This window comes from Coregonus clupeaformis, chromosome 7 (genome assembly GCF_020615455.1).
Source record: "Coregonus clupeaformis isolate EN_2021a chromosome 7, ASM2061545v1, whole genome shotgun sequence".
Classification (NCBI taxonomy): domain Eukaryota; kingdom Metazoa; phylum Chordata; class Actinopteri; order Salmoniformes; family Salmonidae; genus Coregonus; species Coregonus clupeaformis.
The window spans coordinates 41130035-41154991 of NC_059198.1; the positions used below are offsets into that span (position 1 = coordinate 41130035).

The window sequence follows — 24957 nt, forward strand, 5'->3', positions numbered from 1 at the left end:
TTTCTCAGAACATTCATGTATAATCATGTGTTCACGTAGATCGTCAATTATACTTAATGAAAACCTAATAATGTTTCAACCAGACTTGGATGGGTTCATACATTATTTGTTTTTTTCCCCCCAATACTTTGAGCGTTTGATTGAGTCTGCCTAGAGTGCCGGATGGGCGGGGCTTGCACTTTTAAGACGATTCCATTGGTTCGATCATGCCAGGCAAGCTTAATCGAGCACAGCTAAAGTACGAAAGAAAGTGAATATCATCTGAACCCAGGTGTGGTTTCAATGTACCAATCCACAGCGTGAGGCAATTACAACACTGCTCAAAGGCCTAGCTCGCGTTACAATGGCCAAAACACAAAGAAATTCAACACTGAAGGCTTGAATCTCCTCATTAGCGATACTCTATATAAAGATTATGAATGAAGGAGGAAGATATATGACTTATGAGTAGCCTAAAGGTAGAGATGTACGGCATGTGTTTGATTAATCAGGCCTTTTGCATCACCGTCAGTCTAATCATTAAATCTTGTCATAAGTTGCTCATAAAAAAAGAATGCCTGCGGAGATGATGTTGACGAGAGCTCATCTCTTTACACCGTTAATTAAACAATAAAAAATGAAGTGTCTCTGCTTCCTTTCGCCATATACGGTCTGGGGGGCAACAGAGACAGAGCCCCTGTTCGAGGTCCTACGACGACAACCAAAGTCAATTTTCATTAAATGCAGTGCTCAGTTTGAATCGCTTGTCATTGTTTATTATATTCCAGAGGCGGGAAGCGGGGGGGGGGGGTAAATGTGCTTCTCCAGTGTCATTTCTCTGCTGAGTGATCTCATTAGTATTAGTATTTCTGTCATGTTTTGGGGTGACGGGGGAGACAGTTCCTGTTTGTCGTTGACAGGCCGGGCTTTTGGGCTCATTTTAGATTCCTCCACTGTAACAGGATCTCGCCAGGGACCGAGGCTTAGAAACAAACCAATAAATACGTCTCTAAAACGTAGCCCGGATGGAACCTGACTTAATTCAATAAGTCTGCCAAGACCAATTGCCTCCTCGTCTTCGGGACGGTTGAAATTAAGCGCTCTGTCTTTTTTGGCAGAAACACGTGCAAGTGCACGCACACACACAAATGAAGCCTATCGAGCGGGGAAAGGAATTGTTCTATGCCGTGTTTTGGCTTGAGTCAAATGTTGGATGTCATGCCACAGTTTCCCAGCCATGGCTCACTAGGTACAGCTAAGACAAACCATGGATTTTTGATTACCAGCATATGAGTGAACTGGGTTTGGGGCTTGGATAAGTAGCACTTAAGCACAGCAGGCCTTCATAATTCTTGCATAAACGTCATGTGACTCGCAACATAAATATTGACTTAAAGAAGCGTTCGCCCCAATTTCCATTGACCCACTTAGCCATCCATGTTGAATCATGTAAACTAACTGATGTAGAATACTATGTATGTATGATGCATATAATGGCCCCTAAAATACACCACAGCAATACTTCCATCTTGCCTTCCTTACTTAACTACAAACGTCAACATATGTGACGTACGTATTTGATGTTTTTACTTTTACAAGTGACATATTATTTGGAGATTGGGTTGTCAGATCTGAGCTGAAATTGTCAGTTTCAATGATGGAAGAGAAAATAAATTGAGTATGGAAAGCCACAGTGATTGTGGCATTGTTCTACACAGCCTGGACCACGATATGTTAAAACAATATCCCTGCACCCAATAACCTGGCATCAAATGTCAAGAGCATTCAGATGGAGTCAACGGATATCGAAGAGACAAGATATTCGACTCCTGCTGAAAAGGTCAGCGGTGCCGTAATGTCTTACGTAAGCGACCGCTGACATCGTGACCAATTTAGACCCAAAGCCTTTCTTCTTCCTTACACCTTCTCTTCACACAGTGTCCTTCAGAAACACTGAGCTTTAACACTATACAGCTTCTCTTCACACAGTGTCCTTCAGAAACACTGAGCTTAAACACTATGCAGCTTCTCTTCACACAGCGTCCTTCAGAGCTTACAATCATATTTCAAGCTCTCTCATCCATTTATATGCAGATGATAGTCTTATACTCAGCTGGCCCCTCCCCGGATTTTGTGTTAAACTCTCTACAACAAAGCTTTCTTAGTGTCCAACGAGCTTTCTCTGCCCTACACCTCCAAAACAAAGGTAATGTGGTTTGGTAAGAAGAATGCCCCTCTCCCCACCGGTGTGATTACTACCTCTGAGGGTTTAGGGCTTGAGGTAGTCGCCTTATACAAGTACTTGGGAGTATGGCTAGACGGTACACTGTCCTTCTCTCAGCACATATCCAAGCTGCAGGCTAAGGTTAAATCTAGACTTGGTTTCCTCCAACGTAATCGCTCCTCTTTCACCCTAGCTGCCAAACTAACCCTGATTCAGATGACCATCCTACCCATGCTAGATTACAGAGACGTTATTCATAGATCGGCAGGTAAGGGTGCTCTCGACCAACTAGATGTTCTTTACCATTCGGCCATCAGATTTGCCACCAATGCTCCTTATAGGACACATCACTGCACTCTATACTCCTCTGTAAACTGGTCATCTCTGTATACCCGGCGCAAGACCCACAGGTTGATGCTTATTTATAAAACCCTCTTAGGCCTCACTCCCCCCTATCTGAGATACCTACTGCAGCCCTCATCCTCCACATACAACACCTGTTCTGCCAGTCACATTCTGTTAAAAGTCCCCAAAGCACACACATCCCTGGGTTGCTCCTCTTTTCAGTTCGCTGCAGCTAGCGACTGGAACGAGCTGCAAAAAACACTAAAACTGGACAGTTTTATCTCCATCTCTACATTCAAAGACTCAATCATGGACACTCTTACTGACACTTGTGGCTGCTTCGTGTGATGTATTGTTGTCTCTACCTTCTTGCCCCTTGTGCTGTTGTCTGCGCCCAATAATGTTTGTACCATGTCTTGTGCTGCTACCACGTTGTGCTGCTGCCATGTTGTGTTGCTACCATGTTGTTTTCATGTTGTGTTGCTGCCATGCTGTGTTGTCATGTGTTGCTGCCATGCTATGTTCAAATCAAATCAAATCAAATTTTATTGGTCACATGCGCCGAATACAACAGGTGCAGACATTGCAGTGAAATGCTTACTTACAGCCCTTAACCAACAGTGCATTTATTTTAAACAAAAAAAGTAAGAATAAAACAACAACAACAAAAAAGTGTTGAGAAAAAAAGAGCAGAAGTAAAATAAAGTGACAGTAGGGAGGCTATATATACAGTAAAATAAAGTGACAGTAGGGAGGCTATATATACAGGGGTACCGTTGCAGAGTCAATGTGCGGGGGGCACCGGCTAGTTGGGTAGTTGAGGTAATATGTACATGTGGGTAGAGTTAAAGTGACTATGCATAAATACTTAACAGAGTAGCAGCAGCGTAAAAAGGATGGGGTGGGGGGGCAGTGCAAATAGTCCGGGTAGCCATTATTAGCTGTTCAGGAGTCTTATGGCTTGGGGGTAGAAGCTGTTGAGAAGTCTTTTGGACCTAGACTTGGCACTCCGGTACCGTATGTTGTTGTGTTAGGTCTCTCTTTATGTAGTGTGGTAGTGTCTCTCTTTTCGTGATCTGTGTTTTGTCCTACATTTAAAAAAAATAAGAAAAAGCCCCCATCCCCGCAGGAGGCCTTTTGCCTCTTGGTAGGCCGTCATTGTAAATAAGAATTTGTTCTTAATTGACTTGCCTAGTTAAATAAAGGTAAAAAATATTAATAAAATGACGTGGTTGAAGCGAGCTAACCTTTTCCTTGATGAGTCCCTATTGATGTTTTAGCATTTATACACAGCTATCTGTTTTTACTTTGGCAGTTGAAATGTAATTCTCATTTTACGGATCTGGGAGTAATATATCCCACCTACGGTTTCTAGAATCAATTTCTCCATACGATTACATACACACACACACACATACATATACACGCATACATATATACACATACACACACACACACAAACACACACACATACATACATACATACATACATACATACATACATACATACATACATACATACATACATACATACATACATACATACATACATACATACATACATACATACATACATACAGTGGGGAAAAAAGTATTTAGTCAGCCACCAATTGTGCAAGTTCTCCCACTTAAAAAGATTAGAGAGGCCTGTAATTTTCATCATAGGTACACGTCAACTATGACAGACAAATTGAGAAAAAAAATCCAGAAAATCACATTGTAGGATTTGTAATGAAATTATTTGCAAATTATGGTGGAAAATAAGTATTTGGTCACCTACAAACAAGCAAGATTTCTGGCTCTCACAGACCTGTAACTTCTTATTTAAGAGGCTCCTCTGTCCTCCACTCGTTACCTGTATTAATGGCACCTGTTTGAACTTGTTATCAGTATAAAAGACACCTCTCCACAACCTCAAAACAGTCACACTCCAAACTCCACTATGGCCAAGACCAAAGAGCTGTCAAAGGACACCAGAAACAAAATTGTAGACCTGCACCAGGCTGGGAAAACTGAATCTGCAATAGGTAAGCAGCTTGGTTTGAAGAAATCAACTGTGGGAGCAATTATTAGGAAATGGAAGACATACAAGACCACTGATAATCTCCCTCGATCTGGGGGCTCCACGCAAGATCTCACCCGTGGGGTCAAAATGATCACAAAAATCCCAGAACCACACGGGGGATCTAGTGAATGACCCGCAGAGAGCTGGGACCAAAGTAACAAAGCCTACCATCAGTAACACACTACGCCGCCAGGGACTCAAATCCTGCAGTGCCAGGCGTGTCCCCCTGCTTAAGCCAGTACATGTCCAGGCCCGTCCGAAGTTTGCTAGAGTGCATTTGGATGATCCAGAAGAGGATTGGGAGAATGTCATATGGTCAGATGAAACCAAAATAGAACTTTTTGGTAAAAACTCAACTCGTCGTGTTTGGAGGACAAAGAATGCTGAGTTGCATCCAAAGAACACAATACCTACTGTGAGGCATGGGGGTGGAAACATCATGCTTTGGGGCTGTTTTTCTGCAAAGGGACCAGGACGACTGATCCGTGTAAAGGAAAGAATGAATGGGGCCATGTATCGTGAGATTTTGAGTGAAAACCTCCTTCCATCAGCAAGGGCATTGAAGATGAAACGTGCCTGGGTCTTTCAGCATGACAATGATCCCAAACACACCGCACGGGCAACGAAGGAGTGGCTTCGTAAGAAGCATTTCAAGGTCCTGGAGTGGCCTAGCCAGTCTCCAGATCTCAACCCCATAGAAAATCTTTGGAGGGAGTTGAAAGTCCGTGTTGCCCAGCGACAGCCCCAAAACATCACTGCTCTAGAGGAGATCTGCATGGAGGAATGGGCCAAAATACCAGCAACAGTGTGTGAAAACCTTGTGAAGACTTACAGAAAACGTTTGACCTGTGTCATTGCCAACAAAGGGTATATAACAAAGTATTGAGAAACTTTTGTTATTGACCAAATACTTATTTTCCACCATAATTTGCAAATAAATTCATAAAAAATCCTACAATGTGATTTTCTGGAATTTTTTTCCTCATTTTGTCTGTCATAGTTGACGTGTACCTATGATGAAAATTACAGGCCTCTCTCATCTTTTTAAGTGGGAGAACTTGCACTATTGGTGGCTGACTAAATACTTTTTTTCCCCATTGTATGCACAAAGATAAATCCCAACATGGGTGATGTGGAAGTAGTTCCTGATGTGGACAGAACTTAAACACTCCATACACTCTGTCTATTCATCTTTGATGCATTCTGATAAAAAATCTTCGCCTCTCCAACCAGAAAATGTCAGATTGATATCAAGGCTCATCTCTTGGAAGCGTACACGTACCATATGATTAAATTATCGTTCGTACATATTAATTAGTTCTCTGAGCCTATGGAATTAGGAAGGATATGCATGTGCGTGCGAACATTCAGCAATCATGAAGTCAAACAAGGACCTTGTGCATCGTTTGCTCTCAATGGCATTGATTATGAAGTTGCACATACATTTTCATTACAGTTTAGGGTGTACATACTGAAACCAGCTGTTGCTTTGAGTATGTAGATATAGTAAGTTATTAGTATTATATGTTTAATACCCGATGGATACACATTGTGACTGTGACGTACTCCTTTTCAACGATTGGTTGCCATTTGACTAACCTTTTACATGGTCGTATTTGATGTTTTCGGTAAACTGAATCCACTTTTTGTTTGCCAGGACTTGTTGCGGAATCAGGAATGTCCTTCGCTGAGGTGGTGAGAAAAGCCCCAGAACCCCAGCTTGCAGTGACCCCAACTCCTGGAGCTGAGAAGGTTCAGTAACACAACACAATACAGTTCAGCAGCTTTCTCACTCTGTCTCTTTCCCTCTCTTTCTTTCTCTCTACCTCTCCCCCTCCCTCTCCCTGTCGCTAAGTCAACACCGCATCTTGATAGTGATCAGCATTTATTCATATTGTGAATCTGTGTCTATATATGGCCTCTTGCATATATGAGTAATACTTTGTGAAGGCATTTCAATACGTTTTCCAAATGAATCACATACTATTTTAAGGTAAGGCATGGGAATTATGTATGTATATGCTAAGGAACTAGCTGTCTGTGCCTCAAAGGCAATGGCTCCAGGTCTACATTTCTGTACAACATTTCTTTGATCACCTCTTTGATCTTTCTGAATGGTTTTAATGTTCTGCTACTGGCTCAGGGCAGACAGCTTGGATGTAACATGCCGCTGTTAAGTAGCACCAACAGGATTGGCAAAGTGCTTAGCAATGTGACCAATGAAATCACAGTGTCCTAACGAAGTGACCAATGAAATCACTGTGTCCTAACGACCTGACCAATGTAATCACAGTGTCTTCGCCGTATCCCGGCCTACCTCAAATGTCACAGAGCTCTACTGTTTAACAGTGGCAGCGTCACAGGGGGAACATGGGGATTGTGTGAGTGACGGGCTACGACTAGGAAGAGTATTTTTTAGCCACTGAACTCTCCCCTCAGATTCCCCTCAGTCTCCAGACTTATTGGCTGCTGAATGGCCTACTTTTATGAGTCACTGCTTCTTCATTAAATGCTTCATCCCCCTTTGGTGAAGGGATTGTAAAAGTGAATTACATGCCAACCCCTCTGACCGGCGGTGGAAATACATGGGGCTCACGTGGGGACAGACAGTGGTTTGCTATCTAAATGGAGCCAGAGACTTTAGGTGTGTGTGTGTGTGTGTGAAAGAGAGAAACATTTACAGGAGGAGATGAATGGATGAGGGAAATGCTCAGTTCTAATTAAAATACATGTTATTTAGCACAAATAGGCCAATAAGGAGCTGTGTGAAATTGAAGTGACATTTGTGGGAATTAGCGGGCGAGGCAGCCATTGTGAGCATTTGTAAGAGATGCAGCCAATGCGGCCGCCGACGGTGGACTGATCGAGTGCCGTCTTTGATAAAACACAGCGAGGTAATTGGAGTTTGGCGTACGGGGTCGGCGACTCGCCGTCATTGTGAATGGCCTCTGCTGGGCTGCAGGTATCCTTTTATGTGCAAATGGCGGCTCGAGTGATGTTGTTAACCCTCTAGAGTCTAAACCGGGGGGGGGGGGAATTCTTTTAAGATGGTCTTACCAAGGATCATTTAGCTATTTGATTTTGAATTTTAGGACCCCTTTAGGTATCCCCCCCATTACTGCTATTATCCCATAGAAACACATTGAATAACAGATGAATTCATAGAAAAACAGATAGTTACGTTTTAGAGATATAAAAAAGATCAGGAAACTATTTGTATATTTTTTCACACATATTTACCCCCTCCTTTTAGGTACTAAACTACTTACATATTTCCTTTTTTTTTTTTTGCTGGTACCGGCGAGTGGGCATCCTAGAGCAAACCTTTCCATATAGGGGTCATATTAGTGTGTAGGCCAAACTGTTCAGACGCTACAGACGTTTTTGTGAGAAGACAGATCTTCGGGATGTCTCATGGTCTGATAAATACCACTGTAGCTCGGCCACCTTCCAATGCAGATGTGGAAGGCAGCCATTGTCAGATGCGGTGGATTGAGACGCAGCTCATGCGAAAAAACGGATATCTCTATCTTAAACTGACGGATTTTGATGGGATGTTTTTACATTTTACATTTTAGTCATTTAGCAGACGCTCTTATCCAGAGCGACTTACAGTTAGTGAGTGCATACATTTTCATACTGGCCCCCCGTGGGAAACAAACCCACAACCCTGGCGTTGCAAGCACCATGCTCTATGAACTGAGCTACAGGGGACTTTAATATGCTAATTCGATTACCACAGGGCCGCAGAAATTGACTCAAGAGGGTTAACTGAGGTATATAGGTTGACCTCCCTTTGTAGGAATGCCCATTACTGACACAATGGTGTTTTTCTCTCCTCCCAGGTCTGTGTGAATGCCTCATGCTCTTATCGAGACCATCATTTATTACGAGGAAAATTTACTCACAAATCGTTCTGCCTTTACATTGTGAGAGCAGCTCACGATTCACATCGCACAAGAGTTCATCATGTTTGTATGACGTATGAACATATCATATGCATGGAAACCTATATATATGTCTAGGACAAAACCATACAGTGCCTTGCAAAAGTATTCATCCCCCTTGGCGTTTTTCCTATTGCATTACAACCTGTAATTTAAATGTTTTTTTTATTTGGATTTCATGTAATGGACATACACAAAATAATCCAAATTGGTGAAGTGAAATGGAAAAAATTACGGAAAAGTGGTGCGTGCATATGTATTCACCCCTTTTGCTATGAAGCCCCTAAATAACATCTGGTGCAACCAATTAACTTCAGAAGTCACATAATTAGTTAATTAAAGTCCACCTGTGGGCAATCTAAGTGTCACATGATCTGTCACATGATCTCAGTATATATATACACCTGTTCTGAAAGGCCCCAGAGTCTGCAACACCACTAAGCAAGGGGCACCACCAAGCAAGCGGCACCATGAAGACCAAAGAGCTCTCCAAACAGGTCAGGGACAAAGTTGTGGAGAAGTACAGATCAGGGTTGGGTTATAAAATAACTTTGAACTTCCCACGGAGCACCATTAAATCCATTATTAAAAAATTGAAAGAATATGGCACCACAACAAACCTGCCAAGAGAGGGCCGCCCACCAAAACTCACGGACCGGGCAAGGAGGGCATTAATCTGAGAGGCAACAAAGAGACCAAAGATATCCCTGAAGGAGCTGCAAAGCTCCACAGCGGAGATTGGAGTATCTGTCCATAGGACCACTTTAAGCCGTACATTCCACAGAGCTGGGATTTACGGAAGAGTGGCCAGAAAAAAGCCATTGCTTAAAGAAAAAATAAGTGAACACGTTTGGTGTTCGCCATAAGCCATGTGGGAGACTCCCCAAACATATGAAAGAAGGTACTCTGGTTAGATGAGACTAAAATTGAGCTTTTTGGCCATTAAGGAAAACGCTATGTCTGGCGCAAACCCAACACCTCTCATCACCCCGAGAACACCATCCCCACAGTGAAGCATGGTGGTGGCAGCATCATGCTGTGGGGATGTCTTTCATCGGCAGGGACTGGGAAACTGGTCAGAATTGAAGGAATGATGGATGGCGCTAAATACAGGGAAATTCTTGAGGGAAACCTGTTTCAGTCTTCAAGAGATTTGAGACTGGGATGGAGGTTCACCTTCCAGCAGGACAATGACCCTAAGCATACTGCTAAATCAACACTCGAGTGGTTTAAGGGGAAACATTTAAATGTCTTAGAATGGCCTAGTCAAAGCCCAGACCTCAATCCAATTGAGAATCTGTGGTATGACTTATAGATTGCTGTACACCAGCGGAACCCATCCAACTTGAAGGAGCTGGAGCAGTTTTGCCTTGAAGAATGGGCAAAAATCCCAGTGGCTAGATGTGCCAAGCTTATAGAGACATACCCCAAGAGACTTGAAGCTGTAATTGCTGCAAAAAGTGGCGCTACAAAGTATTGACTTTGGGGGGGTGAATAGTTATTCACGCTCAAGTTTTCTGTTTTTTTGTCTTATTTCTTGTTTGTTTCACACCCAAAAAATATTTTGCATCTTCAAAGTGGTAGGCATGTTGTGTAAATCAAATGATACAAACCCCCCCAAAATCAATTTTAATTCCAGGTTGTAAGGCAACAAAATAGGAAAAATGCCAAGGGGGGTGAATACTTTTGCAAGCCACTGTAAGGCCCAAGAGAGAACACATGCGCACATACTGTAGAGAGTTAGTGTGTGTGTGTGTTGTGTGTATATCCGTCTGTGCGTGTGCTTACAATTCATGAAGCGCTTCACAGCAGGAGTGTGCCGAGGTGAAGGTATAAAGCAGGCAGTACCCATTAGACAACACACCGCACATACCTATAGATGAAGTGCGTGTGTGTGTGTGTGTGTGTACAGTTCATAAAGCGTTACATAGCAGCACAATGTACTGAGGGGAACAGGTTCCTCTGACGTGGAAGCAGCAGGCACACTCTCCAATTAAGTTGTGCTCTTTTAGCCTCTGTAAGGGCTTAATTATGGGATAAGGGATGTGGCACATGCACTATATGTTTAGTTAATTAACATTGTCTGGGCTTACAAGAAGAGGATCCTGGGATGATTGACAGTTGTCACAATGGTGTGAAACGTACTGGTTTTGTACTCAGTCCAGAAGTTAAGAAGCAACATCAACAGTCAGGGTTGTAGTTGCACGTACGGTGTCCATATTTGGACTTCCTCACAAGAAGTTGGTGTCATAGTCATGCTCCTTCTCAGTTAAGTTTTTTGCAGCGTATTTGGTGGTTCTTCACAAATATTTTGGCATAAAAGCCCTCTCCTAGCAGGTGTGTCCTTCAGAGCACGTCAACAGATTGACAGTTCTATTATGTCAACAATGAAACAAGCAGTGGAGAAAAAAAAACGTTTTTAAAAGAGATGTTCCAAACGTGAGCTTAAACTTCAACCTTGATAAATATGCATGAGCTAGGACTGCGACAGCTTAATGGTAAACATCATAATCATTTTTTTTTGCTTTTGTCTTTATTCCCTAAATCCCTCACTTCTCTCCTCCTCTCTCCCCCCCACCCCCTTTCCCTTCCTAGAAGGTCGTCTATGTAGGCTATGTGAAAGAGAGACAGTAACGAAGTGGGTCGCTTGCTGTTTCTTAATTTGGAGTTTGACAGAAACATCACAGTTCAACGATTGTCTCATTGTGAAGGATTCTGGGAGGAAATATCAGATGTTACCCACCCCAACAAAGGCACATTACCATGGCGACTGGTATGATTTGGGGTCCCGGGAGAAGGGAGACTGTTTGACTTGTCGAATATCTCTCATGTCTTTGACATGTTGAGTTTCTCTGTTAATACTGAAATGTCGAATATCTCTGTTATCACCCAGTCAAAAAAGACATGCTCGTCATTGTAATGGCAAATGCATGAATAACAACATATATGCATATTAGATATCAGTCCTGGTTTTTTTGTGTATGGGTGCAAACAGTGTAAAAAATGTAAAGGGTGTTTTTATTTTATTGCCAAAGTTGATATCAAACGTGTACCTTTCTGTCATTAGAAACTGACAATAATACCACATGAGATATGAGATATAAATATGATTTTTATAATGCATTTATATCACATGCAAAATGCATGTATTTTAAATATTTAAAAAGAGGAACGTAAAAGATACATGTAGCTATGAAACTGGCTGGGTTTCTTAAGATGATACCGGGATTAGTGAGGAGATGTTTTTCAGGCTTTTCTCATGATGTACCAGTATTCTTCATAAATAACAATGAGAAATTTCACAACTGCTTATTACATGCATGATGTAGCACATCGAACAGGGTTTCCTCCTGCAGCACTATGAATTTAGAAGCCTTTGATTATTACACTGTTTTGCGAGACAGCGTGTGGGACCCATTTCACACCAAGTGAATGACGGTGTTCTTCTTAATGAGACGCCAATGTAAATGATGTGTGTTAATTTTCCATTTATTGGCCACCAATCAAAACAAAAAGTGTGTTGTTGCCTGGTCTGTTATGTTCCTATACACAGTAGTCTGCCATATGTTCTGAATGAGCTGAAAGTCATACATGTTGTTTCTCCTCTCCGTCCCTCAGTAGGCCGAGGCTATGGAACATGACACACACACACACACACACCACACACACACACACACACCACACACACACACACCACACACAGTATTGTTTGTATTCTTAAAGATAGAAATGTACTGCTTTGAAATGTTATGAAAGACATAGTTGTTTTGTTGTCATCTCTTTCATTGTTTGCAGAAGATGAGCTCTGGACCTGTACAGGTGTAGGGTCTTAATTTGAGCCATTTTGCTATAGCCGGAAAAATAATTTTTCGTAAGGGAAAATCAAATCAGAAATGTTTAAGTGGAAATTACAAACTTCGGAAGCCTTTTTAAACCTCAAATACACTAAGTTTGACATTTTCTGCATTTCAGGAAAGTTCTCCTGCAACAGGGGGATCAAATTAAGATCCTACATCTGCCTTACAGCTATTGAAAGAACCAGGGAACTTAATGTACTGTATGGCGAGTACATTATGTACTTTATGTACAGTAGCTTATCTTTGTGTTATTAATATAACTTTCATTCACTTTTACGTCACTATAGCCTACCTATTGAGCTTTAAAGTGATGTTGTTTCAGTCGGTTTCACAATACATTAACTACGGCGCTGCTTCACTGCAGTGTGCGTTTTGTTCTAGCTTCTCGGCACCGTATCTTTGAATGTGGTCTGAGGGACCGAGGAGCACTGTGTGTTTGTGTGTGATATTAGACTGCTCTATATTTGCTAGGCCCCTGTGGGAATTCATTGCAGATCACGTGTCAGCCCCTATTGGGCGGGAATATGTTTAGCTGTCAGGGCGGTGGCGGCAACCTATTAAGGAGCTGGTAGGAATCAGTCATGCCGGATTACCGTTCATTGCAGTTTTATGCAAACCCGTCGAACATCCTCCCTCCATATTTATGACAGCTACTCAGCTACCTGGGGTTGCTGGGAAAAGCAGAGGTGTTAGACGAAGTATACAGCACCCTGGACAGTTTTACTAACCGATAAAAAGGAATTTAATGAATTGCAAAGCCTTGTACTTCTTAATGTTAACTGCTAGCATGCTGATGCTGGCCAGGGATTTATAGGCTACCAGATAGCTAACACAGCTTTTGAAATAAACCTTCACAGTTTATTGAAAGCATAAATCAGTGTGTGAATATCCCTTTTTTAGCCTAATAATGTCGGTCATTTTTATCCACATAAGAAATCATGGATGTGCATAGGCCTCTGTGAGATTTCTCTCTGAGACCTGATTGATGTGGCCCAAAGAAATGGACTCCCCGGCCAAAAGGAGAGGAGTGTTAGTGTACCACACTACCCACTGTCCTCTGGGGCATCGGGGTGTTTTTGCTTTGGAAACGCTGGGGCTTTATCTCCCTTCATAGAGATTGTCAGAGGTCAGCAGGGGCTACACCATTCAGAGGGTTATTTAGTTGGTGTTTACCTTACACACACACACGCACACACACGTTTTGTTCTTCTATCCTCGAGGGGACCTAAAATTGATTTCCATTCAAAATCCTAGTTTTCCTAACCCGTAACCCTAAACCTAAAACCTGACCCTAACCCTAAACCTAACCACTAACCACTAACCCCTTACCCTAATTGTAACACTAACCCTAATTGTAACCCTAAACCTAATCCCTAAGTTTAAAATAGCCTTTGTCCTCATGGGGTCATTGGAAATGTCCCCACGAGGGAGAATTGTCCTTGTTTTACTATCCTTGTGGGGACTTTTTGGTGATTTTAGGATCCCACAAGAATAGAAGAACCAACCAACACACACCACGCACACACTAGTTGTACTAAACGTCTATCACACTTTACAAATTGAGTGTGCTGTTGACATGTACAATACAGCACAGTTCTCTTAGTATGCCCCCCAGGGATAGGCTGCTACTGCCAGAGCACAACATTAATGGATGGTGTCAAGGGGCAGAAAGCTGTTTTCTTAGGGATGGGGCACAGGCTGGCAGAGGAAAATATCTTTCACCCCTCCTTTTTTCCCCAAAATGTACTCTCCCGCAATGCACTCTCTATACACTCGGGTAAATTGCAAGAGGATTAGATTCACTGAAGGAAATGTAGAGTAAGATGTATCAGATTTTTCACCTAAGCTGCTTATCCATCCATATTCAGACCCCTTGACTTTTTCCAAAAAACATTTACGTTACAGCCTTATTCTAAAACGGATTAAATAAAATGTTTCCTTATCAATCTACACACAATACCCCATAATGACAAAGCAAAAACAGTTTTTTTGAAAATTCTGCAAATGTATTAAAAATTTAAAACAGAAATACCTTATTTGCGTAAGTATTCAGACCCTTTGCTATGAGACTCGAAATTGAGCTCAGGTGCATCCTGTTTCCACTGATCATCCTTGATGTTTCTACAACTTGATGGAAGTCCACCTGTGGTAAATTCAATTGATTGGACATGATTTGGAAAGGCACACACCTGTTTATATAAGGTCCCACAGTTGACAGTGCATGTTAGAGCAAAAAAAAAAGTAATGAGGTCGAAGGAATTGTCCGTAGAGCTCTGAGACAGTAGTATTACATAAGTATTCAGACCCTTTACTCAGTACTTTGTTGAAGCACCTTTGGCAGCGATTACAGCCTTGAGTCTTCTTGGGTATGACGCTACAAGCTTGGAACACCTGTATTTGGGGAGGTTCTCCCATTCTTCTCTGCAGATCGTCTCAAGCTCTGTCAGGTTGGATGGGGAACGTCGCTGCACAGCTATTTTCAGGTCTCTCCAGAGATGTTCGATCAGGTTCAAGTCCGGGCTCTGGCCACTCAAGGACATTCAGAAACTTGTCCCGAAGCCACTCCTGCGTTGTCTTGGCTGTGTGCTTAGGGTCGTTGTCCTGTTAGAAGTTGAACCTTCGCCCCAGTCTGAGGTCCTGAGCGATCTGGAGCAGGTTTTCATCAAGGATTTCTCTGTACTTTTCTCCGTTCATCTTTCCCTCGATGCTGACTAGTCTCCCAGTCCCTGCTGCTGAAAAAATCCCCAAAGCATGATGTTGCCACCACCATGCTTCACCGTAGGGATGGTATTGACCAGGTGATGATCGGTGCCTGGTTTCCTCCAGACGTGATGGTTGGCATTCAGGCCAAAGAGTTCAATCTTGGTTTCATCAGACCAGAGAATCTTGTTTCTCATGGTCTGAGAGTCCTTTAGGTGCCTTTTGGCAAACTCCAAGCGGGCTGTCATGTGCCTTTTTACTGAAGAGTGGCTTCCGTCTGGCCACTCTACCATAAAGGCCTGATTGGTGGAGTGCTGCAGAGATGGTTGTCTTTCTGGGAGGTTCTCCCATCTCCACAGAGGAACTCTGGAGCTCTGTCAAGAGTGACCATCGGGTTCTTGGTCACCTCCCTGACCAAGGCCCTTCTCCACCGATTGCTCAGTTTGGCCGGCGGCCATCTCTAGGAAGTCTTGGTAGTTCCAAACTTCTTCAATTTTTAAGAATGATGGAGGCCACTGTGTTCTTGGGGACCTTGTTTTGGTACCCTTCCCCCAGATCTGTGGCTCGACACAATCCTGTCTCGTAGCTCTATGGACAATTCCTTCGACCTCATGGCTTAGTTTTTGCTCTGACATGCACTGTCAACTGTGGGACCTTATATAGACAGGTGTGTGCCTTTCCTAATAATGTCCAATCAATTGGATTTACCATAGGTGGACTCCAATCAAGTTGTAGAAACATCTCAAGGATGATCAATGGAAACAGGATGCACCTGAGCTCAATTTCGAGTCTTTAGCATAGGGTCTGAATACTTATGTAAGTAAGGTATTTCTGTTTTTTATTTGTAACAAATTTGCAAGAATTTCTAAAAACCTGTTTTTGCTTTGTCATTATGGGGTATTGTGTGTAGATTGATGAGATTTGTTTTATTCATATCAAATCAAATTGTATTTGTCACATGCGTAGAATATAACAGGTGTAGACCTTACTGTGAAATGCTTACTTACAAGCCCTTAACCAACCATGCAATTTTAAGAAAAATAAGAGTTAAGAAAAATATTTAGTAAACTAAATAAAGTTTAAAAAATTAAATAACAATAAAGAGGCTATATACAGGGGGTACCGGTACCGACTCAATGTGCGGGGGTACAGGTTAATTGAGGTAATATTTACATGTAGGTAGGGGTAAAGTGACTATGCATAGATAATAAACAGTGAGTAACAGCAGCGTAAAAAGGGGGTCAATGCAAATAGTCCGGGTAGCCATTTGATTAGCTGTTCAGCAGTCTTTTGGCTTGGGGGTAGAAGCTGTTAAGAAGCCTTTTGGACCTAGACTTGGTGCTCCGGTACCGGTTGCCGTGCGGTAGCAGAGAGAACATTCTATGACTAGGGTGGCTGGAGTCTTTGGCAATTTTTAGGGCCTTCTTCTGACACCGCTTGGTATAGAGGTCCTGGATGGCAGGAAGCTTGGCCCCAGTGATGTACTGGGCCGTATGCACTACCCTATGTAGCTCCTTGCGGTCGGAGGCTGAGCAGTTGCCATACCCGGTGGTGATGCATCCAGTCAGGATGCTCTCGATGGTGCAGCTGTAGAACCTTTTGAGGATCTGAGGACCCATTCAAAATCTTTTCAGTCTCCTGAGGGAGAATAGGCTTTGTCGTGCCCTCTTCACAACTGTCTTGGTGTGTTTGGACCGTAACAGTTTGTTGGTGATGTGGACACCAAGGAACTTGAAGCTCTCAACCTACTCCACTACAGCCCCATTGATGTGAATGGGGGCCTGCTCGGCCATCCTTTTCCTGTTGTCCACGATCATCTCCTTTGTCTTGATCACGTTGAGGGAGAGGTTGTTGTCCTGGCACCACACTGCCAGGTCTCTGACCTCCTCCCTATAGGCTGTTTTATCGTTGTCGGTGATCAGGCCTACCACCGTTGTGTCGTCGGCAAACTTAATGATGGTGTTGGAGCCATGCTTGGCCACCCAGTCATGGGTGAACAGGGAGTACAGGAGGGGACTAAGCACACACCCCTGAGGGGCCCCCGTGTAGAGGATCAGCGTGGCAGATGTGTTGTTGCCTACCCTTACCACCTGGGGGCAGCCCGTCAGGAAGTCCAGGATCCAGTTGCAGAGGGAGGTGTTTAGTCCCAGGGTCCTTAACTTAGTGATGAGCTTTGAGGACACTATGTTGTTGAACGCTGAGCTGTAGTCAAAGAACAGCATTCTCAAGTAGGTGTTCCTTTTGTCCAAGTGGGAAAGGGCAGTGTGGAGGCAATAGAGATTGCGTCATCTGGGATCTGTTGGGACGGTATGCAAATTGGAGTGAGTCTACGGTTTCTGGGATGATGGTGTTGATGTGAGCCATTTCCAGCCTTTCAAAGCACTTCATGGCTACAGACGTAAGTGCTACGGGTCGGTAGTCATTTAGGCAGGTTACCTTGGTGTTCTTGGGCACAGGGACTATGGTGGTCTACTTGAAACGTAGGTATTACAGACTCAGTCAGGGACAGGTTGAAAATGTCAGTGAAGATACTTGCCAGTTGGTCACGCATGCTCTGAGTGGACGTCCTGGTAATCCATCTGGCCCTGCGGCCTTGTGAATATTGACCTGTTTAAAGGTCCTACTCACATCGGCTATGGAGAGCGTGATCACACAGTCGTCCGGAACAGCTGGTGCTCTCATGCATGCTTCAGTGTTGCTTGCCTCGAAGTGCGAATAGAAGTGGTTTAGCTCGTCTGGGAGGCTCGTGTCACTGGGCAGCTCGCGGCTGGGCTTCCCTTTGTAGTCCATAATAGTTTGCAAGCCCTGCCACATCCGACGAGCATCGGAGCCGGTGTAATAGGATTAATTCTTAGTCCTGTATTGATGCTTTGCCTGTTTGATGGTTCGTCGGACGGCATAGTGGAATTTCTTATAAGTGTCCGGGTTAGAGTCCCGCTCCTTGAAAGCTGCAGCACTAATCAAATCAAATCAAATTGTATTTGTCACATACACGTGTTTAGCAGATGTTATAGCGGGTGTAGCGAAATGCTTGTGCTTCTAGCTCCGACAGTGCAGTAATATCTAACAATTTCACAACATATACCCAATACACACAAAAAAAGTAAGGAATGGGATTTAAGAATATATACATATATGGACAAGCAATGACAGAGCGGCATGGACTAAGATACAGAATAATATTATAGAATAGAATGCAGTATATACAGTGGGGAAAAAAAGTATTTAGTCAGCCACCAATTGTGCAAGTTCTCCCACTTAAAAAGATGAGAGAGGCCTGTAATTTTCACGTCAACTATGACAGACAAAATGAGATTTTTTTTCTCCAGAAAATCACATTGTAGAATTTTTTATGAATTTATTTGCAAATTATGGTGGAAAATAAGTATTTGGTCAATAACAAAAGTTCCTCAATACTTTGTTATATACCCTTTGTTGGCAATGACACAGGTCAAACGTTTTCTGTAAGTCTTCACAAGGTTTTCACACACTGTTGCTGGTATTTTGGCCCATTCCTCCATGCAGATCTCCTCTAGAGCAGTGATGTTTTGGGGCTGTCGCTGGGCAACACGGACTTTCAACTCCCTCCAAAGATTTTCTATGGGGTTGAGATCTGGAGACTGGCTAGGCCACTCCAGGACCTTGAAATGCTTCTTACGAAGCCACTCCTTCGTTGCCCGGGCGGTGTGTTTGGGATCATTGTCATGCTGAAAGACCCAGCCACGTTTCATCTTCAATGCCCTTGCTGATGGAAGGAGGTTTTCACTCAAAATCTCACGATACATGGCCCCATTCATTCTTTCCTTTACACGGATCAGTCGTCCTGGTCCCTTTACAGAAAAACAGCCCCAAAGCATGATGTTTCCACCCCCCATGCTTCACAGTAGGTATGGTGTTCTTTGGATGCAACTCAGCATTCTTTGTCCTCCAAACACGACGAGTTGAGTTTTTACCAAAAAGTTATATTTTGGTTTCATCTGACCATATGACATTCTCCCAATCCTCTTCTGGATCATCCAAATGCACTCTAGCAAACTTCAGACGGGCCTGGACATGTACTGGCTTAAGCAGGGGGACACGTCTGGCACTGCTTCAAACCAAGCTGCTTACCTATTACAGATTCAGTCTTCCCAGCCTGGTGCAGATCTACAATTTTGTTTCTGGTGTCCTTTGACACCTCTTTGGTCTTGGCCATGGTGGAGTTTGGAGTGTGACTGTTTGAGGTTGTGGACAGGTGTCTTTTATACTGATAACAAGTTCAAACAGGTGCCATTAATACAGGTAACGAGTGGAGGACAGAGGAGCCTCTTAAAGAAGAAGTTACAGGTCTGTGAGAGCCAGAAATCTTGCTTGTTTGTAGGTGACCAAATACTTATTTTCCACCATCATTTGCAAATAAATTCATTAAAAATCCTACAATCTGATTTTCTGGATTTTTTTCCCTCAATTTGTCTGTCATAGTTGACGTGTACCTATGATTTCAATAGGCAGCAGCAGCCTCTGTGCTAGTGATGGCTATTTAACAGTCTGATGGCCTTGAGATAGAAGCTGTGTTTCATTCTCTCGGTCCCAGCTTTGATGCACCTGTACTGACCTCGCCTTCTGGATGAATACGGGGTGAACAGGCAGTGGCTCGGGTGGTTGATGTCCTTGATGATCTTTTTGGCCTTACTGTGACATCGGGTGCTGTATGTGTCTTGGAGGGCGGGTAGTTTGCCCCAGGTAATTCGTTCAGTAGACCGCACCATCCTCTGCAGAGCCCTGCGGTTGTTGGTGGTGCAGTTGCCGTACCAGGCGGTGATACAGCCCGACAGGATACTCTCAATTGTGCATCTGTAAAAGTTTGTGAGGGTTTTAGGTGATAAGCCACATTTCTTCAGCCTCCGGAGGTTGAAGAGGCTCTGTTGCGCCTTCTTCACCACACTGTCTGCGTGGGTGGACCATTTCAGTTTGTCGGTGATGTGTACACCAAGGAACTTGAAGCTTTCCACCTTCTCCACTGTGGTCCCGTCGATGTGGATAGGGGGGTGCACCCTCTGCTGTTTCCTGAAGTCCACGATCATCTCCTTTGTTTTGTTGATGTTGAGTGAGAGGTTATTTTCCTGGCATCACACTCCCAGAGCCCTCACCTCCTCCCTGTAGGCGGTCTCGTCATTGTTGGTAATCAAGCCTACTACTGTTGTGTCATCTGCAAACTTGATGGTTGAGTTGGAGGCGTGCTTGGCCACGCAGTCATGGGTGAACAGGGAGTACAAGAGGGGGCTGAGCACGTACCCTTGTGGGGCCCCAGTGTTGAGGATCAGCGAAGTGGAGATGTTGTTTCCTACCTTCACCACCTGGGGGCGGCCCTTCAGGAAGTCCAGGACCCAGTTGCACAGGGCGGGGTTCAGACCCAGGGGCTCGAACTTAATGATGAGCTTGGAGGGTACTATGGTGTTGAATGCTGAGCTATAGTCAATGAACAGCATTCTTACATAGGTATTCCTCTTGTCCAGAAGGGATAGGGCAGTGTGCAGTGTGATGGCAATTGCATCGTCTGTGGATCTATTGGGGCGGTAAGCAAATTGAAGTGGGTCTAGGGTGACAGGTAAGGTAGAAATTATATGATCCTTGACTAGTCTCTCAAAGCACTTCATGATGACAGAGGTGAGTGCTACAGGGCGATAGTCATTTAGTTCAGTTACCTTTGCTTTCTTGGGTACAGGAACAATGTTGGCCCTCTTGAAGCATGTGGGAACAGCAGACTGGGAACACACCAGCCAGCTGGTCTGCGCATGCTCTGAGGACGTGGCTAGGGATGCCTTCTAGGCCGGCAGCCTTGCGGGGGTTAACATGCTTAAATGTCTTAATCACGTCGGACAATCACGGACTACAAAAAGAAAACCAGCCACGTCGCCGTACGTACATATTCTACCCTTTAGCTCAGTGTGGATGTTCCCTGTAATCCATGGCTTCTGATTGGGGTATGTACGTACGGTCACTGTGGGGACAACGTCATCGATGCACTTATTGATGAAGCCGGTGACTGATGTGGTATACTCCTCAATGCCATCGGATGAATCCCGGAACATATTCCAGTCTGTGTTAGCAAAATAGTCCTGTAGCTTAGCATCCACGTCATCTGACCATTTCCGTATTGAGCGAGTCACTGGTACTTCCTGCTTTCATTTTTGCTTGTAAGCAGGAATCAGCAGGATATAATTATGGTCAGATTTGCCAAATGGAGGGCGAGGGAGAGCTTTGTATGCGTCTCTGTGTGTGGAGTATAGGTGGACTAGAGTTTTTTTATTTTTCTCTGGTTGCACATTTAACATGCTGGTAGAAATTAGGTAAAACTGATTTAAGTTTCCCGGCATTAATGTCCCCGGCCACTAGGAGCACCGCCTCTGGATGAGCATTTTCTTGTTTGCTTATGGCCTTATACAGCTCGTTGAGTGCGGTCTTAGTGCCAGCATCGGTTTGTGGTGGGAAATAGACAGCTACGAAAAATATAGACAAACTCAATTCGTAAATGGTGTGGTCTACAGCTTATCATGAGATACTCTACCTCAGGCGAGCAAAACTGAGACTTCCTTAATATTAGATTTCGCGCACGACCTGTTATTGACAAATAGACACAGACCGCCACCCCTTGTCTTACCGGAGGCAGCTGTTCTGTCTTGCCGATGCATGGAAAACCCAGCCAACTGTATATTATCCATGTTGTCGTTCAGCCACGACTTGGTGAAACATAAGATATTACCGTTTTTAATGTCCCGTTGATAGGATAGACTTGAACGGAGCTCATTCAGTTTATTCTCCAATGATTGCACGTTGGCCAATAGGACGGAGGTAGAGGCGAGTTACCCACTCGCCGACGAACACAAGGCACCCGGACCTGCGTCCCATGTATCGGCCTCTCTTCTTCATTCGAATGAAGGGGATTTGGGCCTGGTCCGGTATCAGCAGTAAATCCTTAGCGTCCGACTCGTTAAAGAAAAAATCTGTGTCCAGTTTGAGGTGAGTAATCGCTGTTCTGATATCCAGAAGCTCTTTTCGACGTAAGAGACGTGGCAGAAACATTATGTACAACATTATGTACAAACAATGTGAAAAAACACACAAAACAGCACAATTGGTTAAAAGCCCGTAAAACGGCAGCCATCTCCTCAAGCGCCATTATCCGTTTTAGAATAAGGCTATAACGCAACAAAATGTGGAAAAAGTGAAGGGGTCTGAATACTTTCCGAATGTGCTATATATACAGTGTCTTCGGAAAGTATTCAGACCCCTTGACCTTTTCCACATTTTGTTACGTTACAGCCTTATTCTAAAATTGATTAAATTGTTTTTTTCCCCCTCATCAATCTACACACAATACCCAATAATGACAAAGCAAAAACAGGTTTTTAGAAATGTATGCTAATTTATTAAAAGTAAAAAAACGAAAATATCACATTTACATAAGTATTCAGACCCTTTACTCAGTACTTTGTTGAAGCAACTTTGGCAGCGATTACAAGCTCAAGTCTTCTTGGGTATGACGCTACAAGCTTTGCACACCTGTATTTGGGGAGTTTCTCCCATTCTTCTCTGCAGAAGTTTCAAACTCTGTCAGGTTGGATGGGGAGTGTTGCTGCACAGCTATTTTCAGGTCTCTCCAGAGATGTTCGATCGGGTTCAAGTCCGGGCTCTGGCTGGGCCACTCAAGGACATTCAGAGACTTCTCCCGAAGCCACTCCTGCGTTGTCTTGGCTGTGGGCTTAGGGTCGTTGTCCTGTTGGAAGGTGAACCTTCGCCCCAGTCTGAGATCCTGAGCATTCTGGAGCAGGTTTTCGTCAAGGATCTCGCTGTACTTTGCTCCGTTCTGATTAGTCTCCCATGCTCTGCCGCTGAATAAAATCCCCACAGCATAATGCTGCCACCACCATACTTCACCGGAGGGATGGTTTCAGGTTTCCTTCAGACGTGACGCTTGGCATTCAGGCCAAAGAGTTCAATCTTGGTTCCATCAGACCAGAAAATCTTGTTTCTCATGGTCATAGAGTCTTTAGGTGCCTTTTGACAAACTCCAAGCGGGCTGTCATGTGCCTTTTTCTGAGGAGTGGCTTCCGTCTAGTCACTCTACCATAAAGGCCTGATGGGTTGAATGCTGCAGAGATAGTTGTCCTTCTGGAAGGTTCTCCCATCTCCACAGAAGAACTCTAGAGCTCTGTCAGAATGACCACCGGGTTCTTGGTGACCTCCATGACCAAGGCCCTTCTCCCCCGATTGCTCAGTTTGGCCGGGCGGCCAGCTCTAAGAAGAGTCTTGGTGGTTCCAAACTTCTTTAAGAATGATGGAGGCCACTGCTGCAGACATTTTTTGGTACCCTTCCCCAGATCTGTGCCTCAACACAATCCTGTCTCGGAGCTCTATGGACAATTCCTTCGACCTCATGGCTTGTTTTTTTCTCTGACATGCACTGTCAACTGTGGGACCTTATATAGACAGGTGTGTGCCTTTCCAAATCATGTACAATCAATTTAATTTACCACAGGTGGACTCCAATCAAGTTGTAGAAACATCTCAAGGATGATCAATGGAAACAGGATGAACCTGAGCTCAATTTCGAGTCTCATAGCAAAGGGTCTGAATACTTTCGTAAATAAGGTATTTCTGTTTTTTATCTGTTTTAAATTTGTAGAAATTAAAAAAAATCTGTTTTCGCTTTGTCATTATGGGGTATTGTGTGTAGATTACTGAGGATTTTCATTTATTTAATCAATTTTAGAATAAGGCTGTAACGTAACAAAATGTGGAAGAAGTCAAGGGTCTGAATACTTTCCGAAGGCACTGTATATATCAAAAAAATAACTTTGATGGGGGTGGGGCCACAAAAAATCTGCGTACCCAAATCCATACCCACACGTGCAGTCAGAGGTTAGTTTACTACAATTCTACACCTTTCGCCATGAAGCGTGGAGAAAATGTTGCAGTTTTGAAGCAGGTTTACTGCAATTCTATACATTTTCCCATGGGGCAGAGAGAAGATTTTGTGTGCGACCACACACGCGCGCACACACACCCTCCAGCAGTGTTGTGTAAGTCTAATTTCCTTATCATTGCATGGTGTCGGTGCATGGTGGCCCCGGCCAACTGCCAACTGGTGTGATTAGCCACCCTGCTGTGGCACCATGAAGCTCTGGCCTAGAGCCAATCAATCAATCAATTTTATTTTATATAGCCCTTCTTACATCAGCTAATATCTCGAAGTGCTGTACAGAAACCCAGCCTAAAACCCCAAACAGCTAGTAATGCAGGTGTAGAAGCACGGTGGCTAGGAAAAACTCCCTAGAAAGGCGAAAACCTAGGAAGAAACCTAGAGAGGAACCAGGCTATGAGGGGTGGCCAGTCCTCTTCTGGCTGTGCCGGGTGAAGATTATAACAGAACCATGCCAAGATGTTCAAAAATGTTCATAAGTGACAAGCATGGTCAAATAATAATCAGGAATAAATCTCAGTTGGCTTTTCATAGCCGATCATTAAGAGTTGAAAACAGCAGGTCTGGGACAGGTAGGGGTTCCATAACCGCAGGCAGAACAGTTGAAACTGGAATAGCAGCAAGGCCAGGCGGACTGGGGACAGCAAGGAGTCACCACGGCCGGTAGTCCCGACGTATGGTCCTAGGTGCTCAGGTCTCTCAGTTGGCTTTTCATAGCCGATCATTAAGAGTTGAAAACAGCAGGTCTGGGACAGGTAGGGGTTTCGTAACCGCAGGCAGAACAGTTGAAACTGGAATAGCAGCAAGGCCAGGCGGACTGGGGACAGCAAGGTGTCATCATGCCCGGTAGTCCTGACGTATGGTCCTAGGGCTCAGGA

The 24957-nt window shown here is 43.9% G+C and overlaps 1 protein-coding gene across 2 annotated transcripts in view; it reads left to right on the forward strand.

The window, feature by feature from the left end:
* xylb (xylulokinase homolog (H. influenzae)) overlaps positions 1 to 24957 on the forward strand; it is a 60919-nt gene that overhangs the window by 32916 nt on the left and 3046 nt on the right. For both annotated transcript variants that reach the window (XM_041879932.2, XM_041879933.2), the window contains one exon: positions 6271 to 6365. In XM_041879932.2, the coding sequence (XP_041735866.1) occupies positions 6271 to 6365 (95 nt within the window). The remainder of the gene's footprint in view (positions 1 to 6270; positions 6366 to 24957) is intronic.